Source organism: Panthera pardus, unplaced genomic scaffold, assembly GCF_024362965.1.
Source record: "Panthera pardus isolate Hobbes unplaced genomic scaffold, ASM2436296v1 HiC_scaffold_11, whole genome shotgun sequence".
In the NCBI taxonomy this organism is placed as follows: Eukaryota; Metazoa; Chordata; class Mammalia; order Carnivora; family Felidae; genus Panthera; species Panthera pardus.
Window position 1 is genome coordinate 52945051 of NW_026526666.1, and position 21652 is coordinate 52966702.

The 21652-nt window shown below is 40.1% G+C and overlaps 1 protein-coding gene across 4 annotated transcripts in view; it reads right to left on the reverse strand.

Annotated features, from left to right (window-relative positions):
• Positions 1-21652, reverse strand: part of DNAJC6 (DnaJ heat shock protein family (Hsp40) member C6) — a 150702-nt gene that overhangs the window by 12856 nt on the left and 116194 nt on the right. For all 4 annotated transcript variants that reach the window (XM_019449003.2, XM_019449004.2, XM_019449002.2 and 1 more), the window contains exons 6-15: positions 16743-16876; positions 15800-15994; positions 14845-14962; positions 13032-13111; positions 11983-12176; positions 11797-11877; positions 8993-9427; positions 6478-6612; positions 1876-1944; positions 289-408 (exon numbers count right to left, since the gene is read on the reverse strand). In XM_019449003.2, coding sequence (XP_019304548.2) covers positions 289-408; positions 1876-1944; positions 6478-6612; positions 8993-9427; positions 11797-11877; positions 11983-12176; positions 13032-13111; positions 14845-14962; positions 15800-15994; positions 16743-16876 — 1561 coding nt within the window. The remainder of the gene's footprint in view (positions 1-288; positions 409-1875; positions 1945-6477; positions 6613-8992; positions 9428-11796; positions 11878-11982; positions 12177-13031; positions 13112-14844; positions 14963-15799; positions 15995-16742; positions 16877-21652) is intronic.

Genomic DNA, 21652 nt, shown 5'->3' on the forward strand with positions numbered 1-21652 from the left:
CAAACTGTGTTGTGAGGTACTCCTGGAAGTTCTGACTGTACTCACGCTACTAAACCAAAATTAGGCACTGGAGAAACGATTTAATAGGGGTTAGTTCCAACCCAGTACTTGGGGCCCGTTTCCTTTTTTTTTAAAAAGCCAGTCTCAGATTTTAGAGCATTGCTTAAGAATACGTACTATTCTAGGTCCCAGGTATCAATACCAGCTTGTTGTAACACCAAAGATTTAGATGTGAGGCTTTGAGCCATAAGTAAATGTTACTTATATCTTAACCTGCTGAGTTCATACCTAGAGTCCCAAGGTCAGCAAAAGGATCCAGAGTCTGCGGTTTGTTTTGATGCGTGGGCGTGCCATGCGAGGATCCTGTTGGGCTGGTGGCAGCTGACTTGCTTCCCATTCCAAAGCTTCCTGAAAAGGAAATAAAATCATTGAAAATGAGTTAGTTGTCGGAGGCTGAATTCTGGAATTCAGAAATCCAGGGCTACTGCTCATTTTACCTCTTAGGGGAAATTAGGACAGGGTTTTGCAAAGATGTTACAAGTTGCTAGTGAGTAGTGGCCTGGAGCAGGGACAGGGAACAGAGGAGGTATATGTCATTTCCTAGCCATCCCTGCAAACTACTACATCCAATGTTTACCTCTCATCTCACCTGACTCCATTCTTTCCTCTGGGATTTGGAGTCAGGCCTGGCTCTGAATGCCACTTCCTAGCTGAGTAACTTTCGGCATGTTGCTTAACTTCTCTGAGCTTCAACATTTTCTCCTTGGTTAAATAAAGAAACAGCAACCGCTCCAAAAAGTTGCTGTGATAAGCATATAGTGTGTGTGTGTGTGTGTGTGTGTGTGTGTGTGTGTGTGTATGTGTGTTAACCCACACAGCATTGGAAATGCAATCACATGAAGATGGCTCTCAAGAAATACCATACTAGCCATGAGAAAGAGAATTTATTTATTACAGACAAATTCAGCCCTACAACAAACCCTCTGTTGAGAAAGACTATTCAGGGGCACCTAGGTGGCTCAGTTCGTTGAGCGCCGACTTTGGCTCAGGTCATGATCTTGCGGTTCATGGGTTCGAGTCCTGCATCAGGCTCTGTGCTGACAGCTCGGAGCCTGGAACCTGCTTTGGATTCTGTGTCTCCCTCTCTCCCTGCACCTCCCCCACTCACGCTCTGTCTGTGTCTCTCTCTCTCTCACTCAAAAATAAAATAAACATAAAATTTTTTAAAAAAAAGAAAGAAGACTATTCAGATTATTCAGTACCTACTCTATGCCAGAAAATTTCATATGAACTATTTCACTTATACAGGGGTGCCTGGGTGGCTCAGTTGGTTGCGCATCCGATTCTCGATTTTGGCTAGGTCATGATCCCAGGATTGTTGGATTGACCCCACATCGGGCTCCGCACTGAGCATGGAGCCTGCTTAAGATTCTCTCTCTTTCTCCCTCTGACCCCCCAGCCTCTCTCTTTCTCTCTCTTTAAAATAAAAAAAAAATGTATATTAGAAAAAACATGTAGCTGTGTGGGACAAGAATTATAAACCCTATTTTATGGATTTAAAAAACAGAGGTTCAGGCTTATAAAAAAATCCAAGTGTCACTAAGTGGTTGAGTTAGCTGTATACCCAGATTTGTCTAATTCTATTGTCAAGACAGACATTCAGCAAATGAAACTGAGAATAGTTATAAATAATGTATAAAACACACTATTGTCATGCCATAAAGGCAGTGTGAAAACCTCCATGAGAATGTGAGTCTTTAGGAAATTACATAGGTGAGCTATATGATACTCTATAAGTACTCATTATAGCCTCAGTGAAGGATTATGCTTTAGCAGTTGGCTAAATGCGCACAAAAATAACCTGTTGACTTTTACCTGGTTTGGTATGCCAATCCCAGCCTCCTGAAACATCTGGCTGAATGTTCACAGCAGGTGTACTAGACGCTGCAGAAGAAATGGGGAGAAGAGAAAGAATCGCAACAAAATAACTGAGAACCCACTTTTCTGAGTTCACACAAATAAATACTGTCCCTTCCATGAAGCCTGCGTGACCTGCCATGGTCCCACATGATTCATCTCCTTCTGGGCTCTCCAAACATTTTGCAATATTGATATCTTTGTGTCTCCATGTATGGTTACTTATGCGACAGTTTGTAGAACCCATATACTCTTTGTTACTCTTCCTTCTTTGGCTTACCTATATTTTACTTCCATCCACACTTCGAATTATAACTGTGCATATGTCTGTCTCCATTAAATTGTTAGCTCCTTGAAGGCAAGAACTATCTTATTCACTTTGTGTGTCCCACCTCTACATTTAACACAAATTCAGTGGCCAATAAGAAAAGATGAAAAGAAACTTAAGCTCAATTTGCCTTAAGCTGGTATTAATAAGTGTAGGAGAGCCATGATCAGCTTAGAACTGAAATTTTGTTTTCTCCTCTGCTGTGACTGAACAAAGAATGATGAGTCAGTCAGAACATGTATTGAGCAGCTATACATCTTCCACCATGCTGGTGTCAGAGAGAGTCTACTGTCACTCAAAACAAATTTACTGCAGCTTCAAAAGAAATCATGCTGGCCCCTCTCAAAATTCCAAATGCAGGAATTAAAAGAAATGTTCAGCTACAAAGAATCAGGTATATTAGAGGAATACACATTGGTAGAGTAAGTTTTTTCTGAACCTATAAAATCCAAATAAGAAACAAGGTCCCATAAGAAAGAATTTATTTCTAAGGCATCTGTAGGTTCTGTCCATAAAATCAGTGGGTAAAATGCAAACATTAAACTTACATGGCAAATAGTATTAAACACACACACACACACACACACACACACACACACACACACACACACACATGCACACACACACCCCACCACCACCAGAGCACCAAAATTAGCACTACCAAGTCTTGTATTTGTCTGTACAAGACTTCTTGTACTTTCCCATCATTAAGTTGAAAAGAACATGTCCTTATCAGCCATAAGAGTTCTTTCCTTTCTATTCCTCTTCTACCATAGTAACCCACGAAAAATGTGATAGAAATCAAACAATTTCACTAACACTTGCTATTTAATTTCTTTAACTTCTGATCGTAGTCTTATATTCAACTAGGATGTAGAAATAGGTGTTAGAACTCCAACTTTGTTACTAATCAAGCCCACAAATCTTTATGACCATCTACCATATGCAAGGCACCATACAAAGGAACAGAGAACTAAAAGACATTGTCCTCAAGAAATTTAAAATCTGTTGAAGATATAGGAATATACAAATGGAAAGGTAATTACCTAACACTTTCAATCTCTATTTTGCTTTTAATTATGGTTATTTACTTTCTATTCCACACTATGCCCCAAGTGATTGTTCTCTTCAGAGTAGATGTTCAATAAATATCTGTAGAATTCAAAGGCAGGAAGTATTTCTTGATTTTCAGAAGAGAGCAGTGGTACCTTATAGAAGTCAGAGGTGGGCAATTTGACCTCCTAATCTGACATCTGAGTCTGACCTATATGTTATCCTGTATGAAGGTAATGCAACTGACCCGCTAACAGTGGAATAATTGTTTTTTTTCAGAAAGGATAGTGGAAAATTCTTTTCAGTCTGGCATGACACAAGACAAAACAAGAAGTATAGCAGCAAAGCAAAGAGGTGTTAACTGGCTTCGAGTGGGTGATAAACATCTTCTAACCAATTAACAAAAAACAGAGAACGGAGTCCAGAATTGTCATGCTGAACTATGAACATCCATACCTATGGGACACAAAAGATAGTATCCTTATGAAAATAGTAAGTTCAAAGTATTAAAGTCAGGAAAATACATAACCTTATTAACACTATCACTAACTATGTTTCAAAGAGACTTAGGAAAAAAATGAGTTAATTCATTTTATATTTACATATTATATGGTAAGATAGATAACATCTACTATGTACCAATAATTCTTCTAGGCATTAGTGAAGCATTAATGAACAAAACAAACTAACCTCCTTGCCTTTATGAGCTCATATTCTAGTGGGGAGAGATGGGAAACAAAAAAAGAAACAAAACATGTAAGTAAATTATTGAAGATTTTGGAAGTTGATCAATACAGCAGAAAGGAAAATCTAGAGTCCGGGCACAGGGATGAGTTGTGATACGAAATGGAGCAGTCAGAGTAGACCCCACTGAGAAGGTGCCAGGTGAGAAAGATCAAAGGAGGTGAAGAAGTTCATCACACCAATGCCTGGGGAAGAGGGGACAGCCGGTACAACAGCAAGAGGACAGTATGGCTGGAATGGAGAGGGCAAGAGGGAGGGGATATGGGTCACACCACTCAGGTCAAAAGCACATAGGGCCATAAAGACCATCTAAGGACTCTAACTTCCATGCTGAGTGGCATAAAGACGCATTTTCAGCACAGCGATGACATGACTTACATTTTAAATAAGTGATCAAAAACAATAGGTTTAACCTCTATCCCTGCATCTTCCATCCCAAAGTAACCAGCTTCCAATCAGGAGATTCTCTTCAGTGGGAACTATTCAAGGGTGAGAGGTGAATTTCTTGTATGTTGTCCGGTGGACCCACTTCAAATAGTTTGAGATTTAAGACCAATTGGAAATCACCCACAAAAGTTATTCCTGGAATAAGTTCTCATGTTTAGTGAAGTTAGAGTTTGACCAAAGTTGTACAATTCATCTTCTGTTTGCGTTTGCATGGCTTCCAAGAAGTCAAGCTGATGACTAGACTGAATTCACCAGGCAAGCTCCTTCCACAAGATGACTTCCACAGGACCTCACCTTCCAGGTTGAGGCCAGTACTGTTCCATAGCCTTTAATATCAGGTATAAGCTACAATTCTCTAGCTCAAAGTCATTTGTCCTCCACTTAAAGAGCTCCAGTTTTAATCAGAGTTACCTAAATGATACCCTTTTGCACTTACAAGTAGATATCAGAGAAATATAAAGTGGGCTTCACATGGAATTCAAAATTTTCTAGTGGTCACATCAAAAAAGATTTAAAAAAAACACTGATGGAATTAATTTTAATACATTTTATTTAACCTAATATAGTCAAAATATTATCCCCTGTGATCAATATGAAAATATTAATGATATTTTACATTCTTTTTTTGCACTAAGTTTTGAAACCTGGTGTGTATTTTATACCTAGAGAGCATTTAAAATCAGACTAGCCACATTTCATGTGCTCAAGATATCCCAGAGCTTTTAAAATATTAACATAACTACTTTATGGGGGGAGGGAAGGGGAAAAAAATAGTTACAAACAAGAGGGAGGGAGGCAAACCATAAGAAACTCTTAAATACAGAGAACAAACTGAGGGTTGATGGGGGGTCAGGAGAGAGGGGAAATGGGTTATGGACATTGAGGAGGGCACTTGTTGGGATAAGCACTGGGTGTTGTATGTAAGCGATGAATCACAGGAATCTACCCCTAAAACCAAGAGCACACTGTATATACACTGTATGTTAGCCAACTTGACAATAAATTATATTTTTTAAAAATAAAATAAAATAAAATAAAATAAAATAATAAACTTTTATCCATGGTAAAAAATTGATTAAATTCTAATTGTTCAAATCCAGTGTCTACAATATGTTCTGCAACCATTCGAAGGCTATTAAAACTAACCTGTTTATTGATACTACTTTGGACTTCAATGTCCATATGGATTTAATTTAAGCAGGATTTGTTGGTATTTTGCATGGGCACAGAGTGAGGCAGCAGAGTTGAGAAAAATATATATCACCCTGGGAATTAAGAGATAAAAGTTCTGGTATATTTTCTATTTTTAACTAGATACTTCATCTTAAGGAAGTCAATAGTTATCTGTCTCAGTATCTTTCTCTAAAATGAATAAAAATACTTGATCTACTTAGTTCAGAGGGTTGTGAGTTTTCTTTGTAAAGGTATCTAAAGATACCAATAATATTTCCCTCCCAAACATACCATCTTTTGACAGCCTGCTTTAAACAAATGTGTTTTCTCTCCTTTCTTTTGCAAAAATTATAGGCCTACACATTTCATTTTGAATTTAAATAGAATGATTGTATTCTGAAAAATAAAATAAAATGTTAACTTAATTGTTAATTTCCAAAAGAGAGGGGCGCCTGGGTGCCTCAGCTGGGTAAGTGTCTGACTTGGGCTCAGGTCATGATCTTGTGGTTCGTGGGTTCAAGCCCCATGTTGGGCTCTGTGCTGACAGCTCAGAGCCTGGAGCCTGCTTCAGATTCTGTGTCTCCTTCTCTCTGCCCCTCCCCCACTTGTTGCATTCTCTCTCTCTCTCTCTCTCTCTCTCAAAAATAAAGAAACATTACAAAAATTTTTTAAAGAAAAAAAAAGAGAGATGCATTATATAGGCTTCCCCAAACAAAATAAAACAAACACCTACTGGATGCTTTTACATCTGAGAACCTATTGTTATTTTGTGGAAAACTATGTTCCACTGAACACAATATAAAATATGTTCTTACCATGCACTGTAGGTGAAGGACTTCTTGTAGGCTGAAGAAAGGGGTCACTGGAAGCACTAGATGTGGTCAGAAAAGAACCCAGCAAATCCTGACCTGATGGTTTAGAAGGTGCTCCAAATGGGTCAAAGGTGGCACCTAGAAAAAAAAAAGGAAAAATGTGTTTCTTTGTCCTGTGAGTTCATTCATTCAATAAATATTCAAGAGCTGCCACTATTGCCAGGCCTTAGGCCAAATATTTGAAAAACTGGGATGAAGCTTGCATTCTGGGCTGCTCCACAGGCCCATCTTATCCTTAAAACTTCCTCCAGGGCCAACAATGGAACCTGAGGATTTTTGACCTCAGGAAGAATCCCATCTTTGTGGACAAAGGAGGACTGTAGATTTATCCATTGGAAGATCCGTCAACACTATAAATGAGGGCTTCTTGGGCCCTCCATAAGTGGCAAAACCATGTTTGGACCAAAGGAGATGCCCAATGAATAAACTGTGCTTGTATTCAATAAATTAATGGACAAATACCAGGCAGGAGGGGTTTGCTATTAAGGTGAACATTAGAAAACCTCACTGACCAGGCTTTGCTTAGTTTTATGTTTTTAGTGGTCTTTGGCTCGCTTGAAAGTGAAAGAGAGGAGAAAATGAGTGTTGCTATGTAACTCAAATGCTGTTCCCAAAACACTGCCTCTCAATAACTTGCTAGAAACTAGATGCAGATTTAGTGAAGTGAGGACAAGTTTGTGAATATACTAAGAAGACTAGAACAAAGCCAGCAGCTGAGATCTCTGGCAACAACACAATAAAACTAATATTGTATCATTTCTTAGGGTTTACATTGCCTTTCATAAAAAATACTTCAGCTGATTCTCAGTCTCTCCCTATCACACAGTAGTATTATCTTCATTCTATAGACAGTGAAACTGAGGTTCAGAAAGCCAAGTCAATCAATATATCCAGCTTTAATTTCATTATCTACAACCTGAGGCACAGATTTAACTAATGTCTCTCAAAGATCCCTTCTAGCTCTGACACCAGAACATAACTATCTTCATGGGACTGTGATGAATTAAATAAAGTCACACAAGGTACATGGTCTTGAAACATGACTGAGTACTATGATAGTCTGGATCTTGCAGATTTTTCTTCCCTGACACCTTTAATTCACTGTGGTGAGTAAGAACTGGATAAAACGAAGCCAAATATAGAAGAAACAGCCTGGGATTCAGGGCACCAGGGTACCACCGTGGCTCCATCAATAACTAATGTAGGAGTTTGAGCCTCAGCAACCACATTCCAGGATTTTAAGACTCACTCTTACAAAGAATGCTTCCAACTGAACTACTTAGTACAAATCAAGACCACCCAGAGCCTTCTGAGAACTGAAGGATTAGCTTGGGAAAGGAAGTCCCCGCAGATTACCATATGAGTGAAGAGTTGAGACATTTCTCTTTACTCTTCCTAATATGATGTCATCTTGGTTAATAGTGATATCAGGTAAGAAGGGGCAGCTAAAATCCTTAGTCACCTACTGTGTCTTGCAAATTTAAAAAAAATTGCAGATGATTAGTCACAGGAAAGGTCAAGTCTGCAGCAATGAGCAGAATGAAGCTGACCCACGTGGGCACCAACTGGCAAGGGCTCATCTGCTACAGTCAGCTGTGCGGCTGGCATGAGTCCCTTAAATATATCTTGAGGTAACCAAGTACTCCCTTGCATAACCAAAGTGGATTTAGAAAATTACAGTTCCAGGAAGACATTACAGAAAAACTAAGAGTGAGCTCTCAAGTCAAATGGCCCAGTTTTGGACCCTGGCCTCACCAATGATTAGCCTTATAAATGTATGCTACTAATTTGACCCTAAGCCTCCATTTTCTCAACTATAAATATAGGGATGGGGTGCCTGGTGGCTCAGAGGTTAAGTGTCTGGCTCTTGACTTCAGCTCACATCATGATCTCACAGTTCATGAGTTCAGCTCCACGTTGGGCTCGCAACTGACAGCACAGAACCTGCTTGGGATTCTCTCTCTCTGCCCCTCCCCCAGCTTGTGTGCTCTGTTTCTCTCTCTCTCAAAATAAATAAACAAACTTTAAAAAATAGGGATAATAAAAGCACCTAACTGCCAGACTTTTATAATAACTGAATCCATGTTTAGTGTTAAATTCCATGTTTGGCAAATAGTAAGTAGCCCACAAATATTAGCTGTTATTATTAGTAATAATTCATCAATCTACATCTCCAAGAAGAAGTAACTAAAGCAGCCCAGAGATTGAAGCTTTGGAGGAAAACAAACAAACAAACAAACAAACAAAAAAACCAAAGAAAGGGCGAAGAGCTCAAATATTCACTCTTACACTGTCCTACCAAAATGGACATTTCCCCATTAACTGAAAACAGAGACCTCTAAGGGACTTTTAGGGAGACCAGAAAAGTCTAGCTTATTAGGAAAGTTCAATTCTACCTGCTTGGCCCAAAGGTTCCAATTCAAAATTGAGAGGTTTAGTGTAACATGGAAAAAATTACCTTCTCCCACTCTTAGGGTTGGAGATGCAGAGGTGGAGGGGGCAGAGCGGCGTGGTGTCGACTGGGTAGACGCAGGTCCACTCGGATGAAACATGTCTTCCACCCTTGACTGTCCAGCCTGGGCAGCCCCCGCCGCACCTCCACCTCCAAACAGGTCACTCAGCAGTTCAGAATTAGTGGGAGGAGCCACTGGCGGAGAGAAGTTCTTACTCACTGCAGATCCTTCTAGACCCAGAAGGTCCACATCTTCAGGGGGTGGAGGGGCAGCTGGCTCCTGCTGCTTTTTGCTGGGCTTTTTAGCTCCATGCTGTTTGTCACCACTAGCATTGCCATGTGGACTGGAAAGGGTCAGCAGTTCATCATCCGATTGCTCACTTTCTGGATTCACTAGGGCAGCATGGTCCTCCTCACAGAATGATTTTTCCGATTTCTGATCTAAGGAAGGCCAATATGCCAATAAATAGTTAGTTACTGGCCCCAGCATTACTGATTTTTGTGAGTTAGAGTTGGTACATAACTCTGAAAGAGAGAGGCAGCAGCCCTGAGCAAACAATGCTCTCAGACCCTTACCAATAGAAAACTGCTGGATGTATTTCCCATCATCCAATCACCTTTTGTTGAGCAGCCGAGAGGCAGTATCGTGGAGCAGGGAAAAGCAGGAAGTCTGGAGCCAGACAGGCTGGGTTTGAATCCCAGCTCTAATTACTGGCTCTGTGACACTGAGAAAGTTACTTTACTTCTCTGTGCCTTGGTTTCCTCCTCAGCAAAATGGGGGTAACCAATAGTACCTAACTCCAATGGCTATGGTGAGAACTACATGAGATGATAAACAGAAAGTGTTCAGATCAATATTAAGTAGTACCTAAGTGTTTATGATTATGATTATCATCTTCCGGGTACTCTTCTAGGTGCTTTGAAAAAAAGTCCCATAATTTCTTAATCCTTTGCTGATTCCTCTTTTTTTTTTTTTTTTTTTTTTTTTTTTCATGTGGCCTGCAGCCAAAAGCAAGGCCTTCCTCCCACAGTCAGGAGTAGAAGCCAACCACACACCTAACCAGTGAATAGCCACAGAGATTCCGCTCAGGATGGTCCCTATACCATCCTGGACGGCGATACATTCAGCATAAAGTGGGCAGCAGGGAAGAGGTCTCTTCTGGGGAAGGGATGGCGAGGCTGATGGGTGACTTTCCAGGCCCTCCTTGAGACAGATCCTTCAAGGAAACTTGGTTATTTAATGTTAGGTAGACCCACATTCTAAATCAAGGGCAGATCCACATCCCTAATTCCCGATTCTGAAATGCAAAAAGCTATGAAAAGGGAAAGGTTTCCCTAAGTCTGGAACAAATTTGGCTGGTGGAAAAATCTGACCAGAACTGATACGTACATATGTATACTCTTCATTTATCTCACCCAAAGTGATTATTTTTACATGTTTCACTGCGGAAACATTAATACGCTCCATTACAAGTTGTCTGAGATGCCGCTGGGGATGCTGAGTAATATACCATTTATATCCCATATCGCCTAAAATTAAAAAACTTTTGCATTCCTGAAATACTTCTGTGAAGTTCAGATAAGAAATTGTGCATTTCTGCTAAAACCTATTTCAGAGCCTACTAACAGGAATGACTTCTAAATTACTACAATGTCAGTGGAGAGGAAAAAGTGAAGTTTAATTAAAAGCCCTTATGTGAGGAAGGGAAGATGTAGGGGACTTGTTACTGGGGGAAACTGGGGAGTCAACCTGTTATCTAGATTTCACTGGGTTTTCCAATTTTTTTATGTTATTGGTCCCATTTCCCAGGAGGAAATTCCCTGAGCTCTTGAATGACTACCCCTACCCTGACTCCCACAACTCCCACCTATCACCCTGGCTTCAGCCATCCCTCTGAGTTCCCATTTCCCAGGAGGAAATTCTGAAAGTAAGGCTTTTAATTCAAAGTAATTCTGTGAACTTTTTTTTTTCACGAAACATGGAAAATTCCATAGGCAACAGGAATACTGTCTCATGTTCACACAGTGAAGAAAGGTCAACCAAGAAAACTCTAACCACAGCGTTGTCAAAGCTATTTTCCTACCCCTTTCTTACAGAAAGTCCTTACGATTCAATTCTACATTCAATCTTGCAGTTAACCTCAGCAAACTCTATAGCAAGGAGGCGAATGTGTATGGATAGAGTGCCATTGCCAGTCTACTGATGGCAGCAATCTGAAGTGTTATGTTGGAGAGATTCTAAAAACATGTCCAGGTTTGGTGGAAAAGGATACTATGATTGAGACCAATTTTTGCCATGGCTGTTAAAGCATGTAGCAGAGACATATGGGCAAAGTATTTGCCTTTTCTGCACCAGGGGAAGCTTAGATCTGCCCTCCTAGTGGCAAGATCCCTCTGGGGGAAATGCCAGATTTTATATTTTCAGAATATGTACTCAAGGGCAGGAGATAGAGTCTTTTGTTAATTTGTGTGTCGGCAGCATAAAGGGAAATCCTAGAAAATATCACATTGATTCATAAGTCCAGGAAAGATGTAATGCAAAAGACAGCATAGAAAGAAAAGGTAGAATTCAGCTTTAAATGGCCTTTTACATCAGTCTAAGAGTATCCATGAAGTTCAAAGTAGAGAGGTAATTTCAAACTGCCTGATTTGAAAAAAGAATGAGCAGGGACGGTGTGAAGTAAGGAAGAACAGGGATGACTTCTAAATGCTTCTTTTTTTGAAGCTGCTTTGAGAACAAACCATGTTTACAGAATCACCACATGACTTAAGTATCTAACCACGTAACTTAGAGAAATGCATAGAAGTACCTTGCCAACAGAGAGAGGAAAAGAAGCCACCTTGCCCAAAATGCCTGGGGTTGTCCGGAGGGATATCTATTGGAGCCTGTCCTGCAAGAGAAAAGGCCATGCAGCATCAATGAAATAGGAAATAAGTCAAAGTGATAATAACACAGAGGCTTTGTCCTGAAAACAAAACCACCAGGTGACTCATACCTCCTAAGACCAGAGTTTCTTGATGCTCCTGGTGAGAAGAGAAGAGGATGCTGGGATTGACATCTTTCGTGCAGTAATGTTCCCATGGTGGGGTTAAGTCTATCACTTTGTCGTGGGGCTGTAGTTCTATATCTAGAGTCACCTGAAATAGCTGAGGATATTTTTCTGGTACATCACATGCGTCCAATTCAGGTCTAAATAGCAATTTAAAAGAAGATCAGTGAAAAACAATGGATCCAGCATGATGTTCAGCACAGACACCATTGTAGGTTGACTCAGGTTAACCCTAAGACTCATTTCTAGGGAAAAATCAATCACTAACCAGATAAGGTACTTTACTCTTCTGGCCTCACTAGAGGAAAGGGGAGAATAATAAGTACAACTAAAGAATTTGGATATTACTGCATATAAAAGCATGTTAGGAAGTAGGGCAATAGATCCAGCCAGTATGCCCAGGCAAGGCTAAATTAGTTGTTAACATAGTGAGATAGTCCCCAGCTGCCACCCTGAGCTCTTGAATGTCTACCCTTACCCTGACTCCCACAACTCCCACCTATCACCCTGGCTTCAGCCATCCCTCTGAGTTCCCTAAACCACATTATAATAAAGCAACTAAGGTTCATTCTCTGGTACAGAAGGGTACCCTGCTTTAGTGCTATAGCCTGGCATCCTGTCTCAAGGGTCATTGCTCATATCATACCATTGATTAAACTGCCATCACTGTTGAAAAACACAAAGGGATACACAGATGCAAAGGGCCACAGTATTGATACTTTGTTTCCTCTTTGTTCAGTCTTGTTCTCTCACATGGAATTTTAGACCTTTCTATTTGAAGTCTTTGATCCATTTGCACTCAAGACAAATTATACCCAAATGCAAGCTGTGAAATGCAACCAGGCTCTCTGTGTTGTTAAGCTACACTCAACAGTCCTGCAGCACAGGATTCCAGGGCTTGCTGCAGCACAGAGCAAAGGAACCTTGGGTATTAGGCTTCCAGCATTTCCCAGCTGCTTATATTGAAAAGGCATTTCGGTCCAAGTAGCACTCACTTGGTGAACTTTAAAACTGTGGTTTCCAGTGGTATGAATCCAGTATGAAACTGAAGCTGGAATATCTGGGTGTTGGTCACCTACAAATACATGAGAGAAGCACGTAACAATCAACCAGGGAAAGGGGACTAACTGCATCAAGAAATTATACTTTGGGGAGCCATGCACCTTCAACTGTTTCTACATTGGAGCTTCTGTTTATTATGAACACTAAGTGACCTTCCCATTTGGAAATGGCCCAGCGTCATTTCTAGCCTCTCATCTCCATGAACTCTGCTTTGGCAAGCCATTGCCTCTTCCACTAATGTCCCATGTTCTTGCATACTGCCATACTTTGGCTCATTCCATTCCTTCTGTCCAGGATGCCCCTGCTGCAACCTAATGCACTCATCCTTCAACGGCCACCTTGAAAGTTCATATCCTCTCTGTAGCCACCAATGACTAAAGCGGACCACTCCCATTATAGTATCTCATCCTATCTCTACTATGTGAGTGGATATTCGTACATGTGGTGAATTTCTCCTGCTAGGCTGAGCTCTCTGAGGGCAGGGACAGTCTTATTCTTGTCAATCCTATACCCCTAAGGCAATGGCTGGCACAGAGCATGCACTTGGCAAATATTTGATGAATTAAAATACAATTACTTATAACATTATTCATAATATCCCAAAAGAGGCAATGACCAAAATGCCCATCAACTGATGAAGAGATTAATAAAAAGTGATATAGCCACAATGGAATATTATTTGGCCATACAAAGGAATGAAGTACAGAGATACATGATACGACATGGATGAATTTCAGAAATATTATGCTAAGTGAAAGAAACCAGCCACAAAGAACCACATATTGTATGAGATTCCATTTACATGAATGTCTAAAAGAGGCAAACCCTTAGAGACAGGGAGTAGATCAGTGGTTGCCCAGGGGATGGAAGAGGGGAGGGGCAATGGCCGATAATAGGTATAGGGTTTCTTTTGAGGATGATGATGTTCTGGAATGATATGGTGGTGCTGTATAACCTTTTGAAAATACTAAACATAACTGTATTGTACACATTGAAAGGGTGAATTTTATGTTATATGAATGTTATTCTAATAAAACATTGAAAAACTATAATTACTTAATCCTACATCCTCAATAGAAATATCTCCTCTCACACTGATCCAAATGGGACACTATACAAAAGGGCATGAGCTTCTAAATCTCAAGGTTTGGTACAAGTTCTAGAGCTGTCAGTTTCTGACAAAGTCATCATGCCAAGGCCTTTGGGCAAATCACATTCTCTCTGAGTCTCGTTCCCTATCAAATGAGGGAAACAAACATAAATAATCTTTAAAGGTTCTTTCTAATTCTAAAACCACAAGTCACTCAAGCCCAAAGTGATACAGAGAATATACTCTAAAATCCTCCTCATATTAAGGGATGCCCAGCTGGCTCAGTCAGTAGAGCATGGAACTCTGTTGTTTTTAACTTTTATTTATTTATTTTGAGAGAGACTGAGTGTGAGCAGGGGAGGGGCAAAGAGAGAGGGAGACAGAATCCCAAGCAGGATCGATGCTGTCAGCGCAGAGCCTATCGCAGGGCTCCATCTCATGAACCAAAATCAAGAGTCAGATGCTTAACTGCCTGAGCCACCCAGGTGCTTCGAGCATGTAACTCTTGGTCTTGAGGTCATGAGCTCAAACTCCATGCTGAGCTTATGAGCTTATTTTTAAAATAAATAAAATAAAATAAAATAAAATAAAATAAAATAAAATACCCTATTGAAGGCTCAGAAGAGTTTATGCCATGATTCTTCCTGAAACCATACCTTAGCCTGTAGTCGGCTCCCAATGGTTGACCTCAAGTGATACATGGAAACAACCACATCTCCTTGCACAGTGATGCTCAAGGGAATAAAGATTTTTCCATCTTGGACACGGTATTCTCTATAAACAGAGACAAAAATATACATTGAAAGAGTCCAATCTTGTATGATCACATAGGTATAGTCATCTGTGGCTCAAGCCAAAGAACCTATTGCCCAAGACTGGGCCCAAGAACCATTTCCTATCTTAAGCAGAGTCAGGAGCACAGCCATGGGTGCAAACTGGTTCTGCCATAGGATGGTGTTGGTCTAATGGTAAACCGCGCCCCCCCTCTGTCCCATCTAGACTTCAGATAAATTGACTGCCCATCCCTACTCTGCAGATCTCATAATCCTCAAATACACTTAGCCCTGATATACTTGTTGTTTCCTAACTTTAAATTAATAGTAAAAGCAGAGACAGAGGGAACAAAAATGTCCAACCAAGATCAGTATAGAAACTGCAAAGCCATGCTCTGTGAGGGTCTTAGATACCAATTCCCAAATTCAACCTATTCCAAACTAACTTCATTTTATGTCACCATCTACTCCCTTCTCTCCATACCCCCTACCACCTCCTACTGGTACCTGCTTTTTATTTTTGATTCTGTAACTTCTTTCATTATATCACCATCTGCCTAGCTGCTCACCTAGAAACTAAGCATGCAGGTCTTCTGTCCCCACCACTGTCTTAACCCTCATAATTCATGTTAGTCCCTTAGCTTGTATTTCCATTTGAGAGGGAGCCATAGCATCCCTTGGTTTACTTATGCTTTTCTAGGATTGAACCTACATAGAACTTTTTTTTTTAATATCAGCCTTTTCACAATGATGTATTCCTCACAGGAAGAATATAATTCAACCTAGATAAGAAATGAGCAATTCCTAAGAAGAAGTGAAGAAAAGTATCATGACCTACTTCATTCGTTCAAAATCTGCACAGGTCGTATATATTTTGGTTTCTCCAATCAGTACATCACAGTAAGGCCGACATCCATTTCTCTGTTTGTTAAAAAAAGGGACTGGACTGACAGTGATGGACTTAATCGTGAGAGGCTTGAAGTGAGGGCGGTAGGGCTTGTCTGCTAGGAGGTCACACATATAGCCCAGGTATCTGAAACAGAAGATTGACATTCTGTGGGTACCCAGCACACCAGACCAAAGAAGCAATCAATCTTGGCTATGAAGTCTATTCTTGTAAATTACTAACTTATAATAACAATTTACTGTGTTAAATTCTTAAACGTTAACTACCAAAAGAGAATGCAACCAACAATTTATGAAAGCTTTTATCTAGTGACATGACTGTATTTCCCCCCCAAAGAACTGGTAAAGGGGTAATTTATTAAATGAAAAAGGCTTATGGGAGCTTTATGCCAACTTCACATTGGCATATCTGTTCCTATTTGATCTGCCAGGTTAAGTTGATCAGCTAAAAGCCGGCTTTGGAAAAATTTTAGAATTTATCATCAGAAGCACTTTTAACTCAAAAAAAGTAAGAAGGGGAAATTATATAAGAGAAAAGAAGGGGTGCCTGGGTGACTCAGTCAGTTAAGCGTCTGACTCTTGATTTTGGTTCAGGTCATGATCTCATGGGTCTTGGGATCAAGCCCCACGTCGGGCTCTGTGCTGATAGCACAGAGCCTGCTTGGGATTGTCTCTCTCCCTCTTTCTCTGTCCATCCCCCACTCACACTTTCTCTCAAAATAAATAAACATTGTTTTAAATAAATAAATAAGAAAAAAGAAGAAACTGCAAGTAACGGAAATATAATAAGTCAATTACCTAAAAAGGGTTTCCCTTTTCTTAAGTGCACAATACCAATTAGAAATTGTGCCTACTCTGCATCTAGCTTACTTTACCTCCTGTGGGATGGCGACAGTCCGATTCCGGGTCGCTTTGCATATAACAATCGAACGGCTGGGCCAGGAGTAGAGTAGAGATTACAGAAAATGAACATAGCACCAACCAGAATTGACGATGCTGCCCGTCCATCCTGCCAAGGAAGATACATAAACCTGTCACAAACGTGGCCCAGTCAGCCACTCACCACAGAGAATGGCTGTACTTGCAGTTAAAAGAGGGAAGAGAGAATGGGGAGAATTCTTCTTAACAGAATGATTTTCTGTTCAAAATTATTCACCTGAGGGTGCCTGGGTGGCTCAGTCACTTAGGTGTCAACTCCTGATTTCAGCTCAGGTCATGATCTCGCAGTTCGTGGGATCAAGCCCTGCACTGGGCTCTGCACTGACAACACAGAGCCTCCTTGGGATTCTCTCTCTCTCCCTCACTCTCTCTCAAAATAAATAAATAAACTTAAAATAAAATGTGTTCACTTGAAAACCAAACTCTGTCCCAAGCTCTTCAAATCACAAAGCAGCAAGGAAGGCTTATTCTTAGGGTAAAACTGACTCTCTACTAACCTAAGAAACCAAGCAACACAAATTTGATCTGCATATATTTATGGGAAAATAGTCTAATCTTCAAAGTAACTTTGGACTCATAGGATCAGAACTAGTAGTTGAGGTCTCTTGGTTGCAAGCCGGAGGTAGAGTTCACAGATTAGGCAAATACTGCTCTTTGGAATATGCTATGTATATATTTTACCCAAAGTATGTTTCTAGATTCATACAAAATAAAGAAGCTTCACATGATTCAACCACATTCAGTGGAGAAATGCATGTAACATTCCTAACAGATGGTGGCCCAGGCTCTTCTAGAACACTCTGAGTGACAGGAGGCTTGTTGCTACTTGAAGAAACCAAGCCCAGCCCAGCTTACAAAGTTCTTCTTTATCCTGAATTATGTTGAGTTGAAGTCTATTCCACTCAATGATCCTCGTTTTTTCTTCTGTCAGGAAGGAGTAAACCTACTTCTTTCTTCCTGGGGTAGCCTTTCACATATCTGAAATACCCTCCCCTTCCACCAACTCTTTTATTTTCCAGGTTAAAGGCACACCCAATCTGTGACGGTTAATTTTATATGTCAACTTGACTGGGCTGAGCGATGCTCAGACAGTTGGTAAAACATTACTTCTAGAATTGTCTATGAGAGTGTTTTGAAAAGAGATCAGCATTCAGGGTGCCTGGGTGGCTCAATCAGTTAAGTGTCTGACTTCGGCTCGGATCACGATCTTGAAGTTTGTGGGTTCAAGCCCCACACAAGCTCTGTGCTGGCAGTGTGGAGCCTCCATGGGATTCTCTCTCTCTGCCCCTCCTCTGCTCATTCTCACTCTCTCACTCAAAAATAAAATAAACATTAAAAAAATTTTTTTAAGAGATCAGCATTTGACTCTGAGTAAAAAAAGATGTACTCTCACCAATGTGCATGGGCATCACCTAATCTGTTGAGGGTCTGAATAGAACCAAAAAGCAGAGAAAGGGTGAATTTTCTATCTTCTTGAACTGAGATGTCTACCTTCTTCCCTGGGACATCAGAGCCCCTGTTCTCAGGCCTTGGGCTCAGACTGAATTACATCACCAGCTTTTCTGGTTCTCTAGTTTGCAGACAGCAAATTGTGGGACTTCTCAGCTTCTGTAACTGTGTGAACCAATTCCTATAATAAATGCATTATATATTGGTTCTGTTTCTCTAAAGGACCCCAACTAATATATAATTTCTTTGATTCTTCCTCACTTGATATTCCATTTTAAGAAACATCATTTGGTGAAGTTTCTCTGAACAGACCCATTTTAAAACAACAACCTTAAATGTGCTACCCAGATGTGAAATGCAAAATATGAGGTGCACTCCAACCAACTAGAGAGGAAATACCATCTCCTTTATTCTGGACACCATGCTTTTACTAACATAATCCTAGGCCAAACTAGTTTACATGCAGGCTAAGTCACACCCTAAGCTCTTACTGATTTTCCTATCTACTAAAACCCCTAGTTCTTTTTCAAATGATGTGTTAAGCTAAGAGACAAATATATTTAATCTTTTACAACAAGATTCAGGACTTCACATTTATCCTGTGTTTAATTTCACATTCTTAGTTTCCGTTAAACAACCAACCTGCAAAGGCTTTTAAAATCCAGATTCATTATATGACCCTCCCATTTCTGAGAAATATTGGAAGCTTGATCTTCACATCCTCATCACTGTTTTTAATTAAAAGGGCAACCAAACGCAACCTTCTCCTGGGAAGATGCTGATCCATTAATCACCTACCTTTGGAAGCAAGTACTGAGCCACGATCCAACTAGATGTATAATAACCTAGCCCAAATTTCTCTATCTTGATTATAGGAAATTGGGAAATACCTTGCAGGAATACAATAAGCTATCCCTACTAGTCTATTGGTCTTGTAAAAGTTCAGCTGTTTTGATATGCACATTCATAATGAACCAATGAAGACTCCTTTTTCCTAAGAGTTTAAAATCATCTGTGCAAAGATTTATATTAGACTTTTGCCTTAAAGTGCCACCAGGTTCACCAGCCTGTAACTTTCCAGGATCAACCTCCTCCGTATTTTGGAAAAACTCTCCTGTCTTTGTTTGCCTGGCACCTCTTCTTCCTGTTTCCTCATATTACATAAGGAATCCATGATTGCTTTTCCAAGTGCTCTCAGCATTCTGAGACATAATTTAAGTCTAGAGAGTGGATTATTTTTAAAGTACTGTGAGGCTCTTTTACTATCTCACTACCTATCAGCTCTGTCTTAATGATCATTGTTACTACTGTCCTAGCCTGACATTTGCTCCCCTGACAAAGAAAACAGAATAAAAGAGTTAAGATTATATCATGTGCCTCAAGCATTTATTATTGTCCTTATTTCAAGGACAGGTTTTTCCTTTTTTTAAAGACATTTTTCTTAATCTTAATTCTTTTAGATTTAGCCTTCCTGATACTCTTAACTGATTCATGGTTCTTGGATGTGTCCCCCTCCTTTTATCTACCATGCAAATCTTTTTAACAGTTTAATTAGTTTTTTACTAAAAGATGAGTATATGCTTATTATTTTTAATAAAACAGAAATATATATGACAAAAGTAAAAGCTCCCATTTCCAGCTTCAATTCCATTTCCCAAAGACTTGGTGCAGATGTCTGACTCATGCGTACCCTTTTTCAGTGAGCTAGAGAGCAGCAATGGTGTCATAATCCTTTGCTTCTTTTTCTTCTTCATTGGCTTTTTATTCTTCAAGATTGTATCATAAGAACTGGAAGCCTCTTCTCTCTCTTGAGCCATCTTCCCTTACAAAGCTGTCAGACTTTGGCTCTCTGAACTTTTAGAAATTTTTTGCATGAAGAGAAAATCACCAAAGTGCCTAAAGTTGCTTAGTCCCTGAAAGGAATCTGTTCTGTTGCACAATCTGTTGTGCCTCCAACAGGAAAACCCTTTGGCCGTTCGTGGACACGAAATTTTTCCTTTGTTGCCAAGAGTTTGGGGATGTGAGATGGAAAGAAGAAAATATGTTCTTTCACTTTCCTCCTCTTTTAGCCAACTGGCTCTCAAGAAGGAGGGAGAAGATCATCAAGTAATCACATAGCAAAAAAAAAAAAAAATACACCCTGAAGTTTACAGAAGAATGAGTAGGGGCGCCTGGGTGGCTCAGTTGGTTAAGCATCTGACTTCTGCTCAGGTCATGATCTTGCAATCTGTGTGTTCGAGCCCTGCGTCGGGCTCTGTGCTGACGGCCCAGAGCCTGGAGCCTGTTTCAGATTCTGTGTCTCCCTCTCTCTATGACCCTCCCCCCATTCACATTCTGTCTATCTCTGTCTCAAAAAAAAATAAACGTTTTAAAAAAAACTTTTTTTTAAATTAAAAAAAAAAGAACGAGTAATTCCAGTATTTATGCTCAGATTCCACTTGTGTGTTCACTTGATCATGTATTCAATCATTTATTCAAGCCTCTCAGACCTGGGGTGCAAAGGTAAAGGAGATACAGTTCTTGCCTGTGAGATGCTCACAGTCTAGTAGGAAAACAGGCACACCACCAGATCATGATGATGCAGTATATTAGATGCCACAGAAGACATTCAGATATACAATGGGAATGTCCATACAGTGAAAATAGTCAAGAGTCAGAAAGAGTTTTACCAGATGTTGACTTTTATTTTTTTTTTAATTTAAAAAAAAATTTTTTTTTAACCTTTATTTATTTTTGAGACAGAGAGAGACAGAGAGAGACAGAGCATGAACAGGGGAGGAGCAGAGAGAGAGGGAGACACAGAATCTGAAACAGGCTCCAGGCTCTGAGCTGTCAGCACAGAGCCCGATGCGGGGCTTGAACTCATGGACCGTGAGATCATGACCTGAGCTGAAGCCGGATGCCTAACCGACTGAGCCACCCAGGCGCCCCCAGATGTTGACTTTTAAACAACAGGTAAGAGGCCACCAGAGAAGAGTTGGGGGAAGAGACTCTAAGAAGTCAGTGGTCGGAAAATTCATCAGTCCCACTAGAAATTTCTGTAAAATACAATCAATCTATGTGACTACTTACAAAGGCATAGGGGTCTTCTTCATTTTCACTCAAAAACAAAAAGGTAAATATTCCAATGTGTTTATCAATTTCATTCACACAGAACTCAATGGTATTTTTGCCTGTGTACCCACAGTCTTCGTTTCTACCTCTTTTATAATACTTAGCACATTGTAGAGGCCCTGTATTACGTGTATGTATCTGCCTCTCTCACTATTACTCAAGCTTTAAGGCAAGAAGAATAAATTCTTCCCTCATTTTTATATCCCTCACATCTCCTAATTCCTAAGTAGGGATTCAAAAAGTTTATTCAGCTTAAATGTTACCTGTTCACCAGCCTCTATAG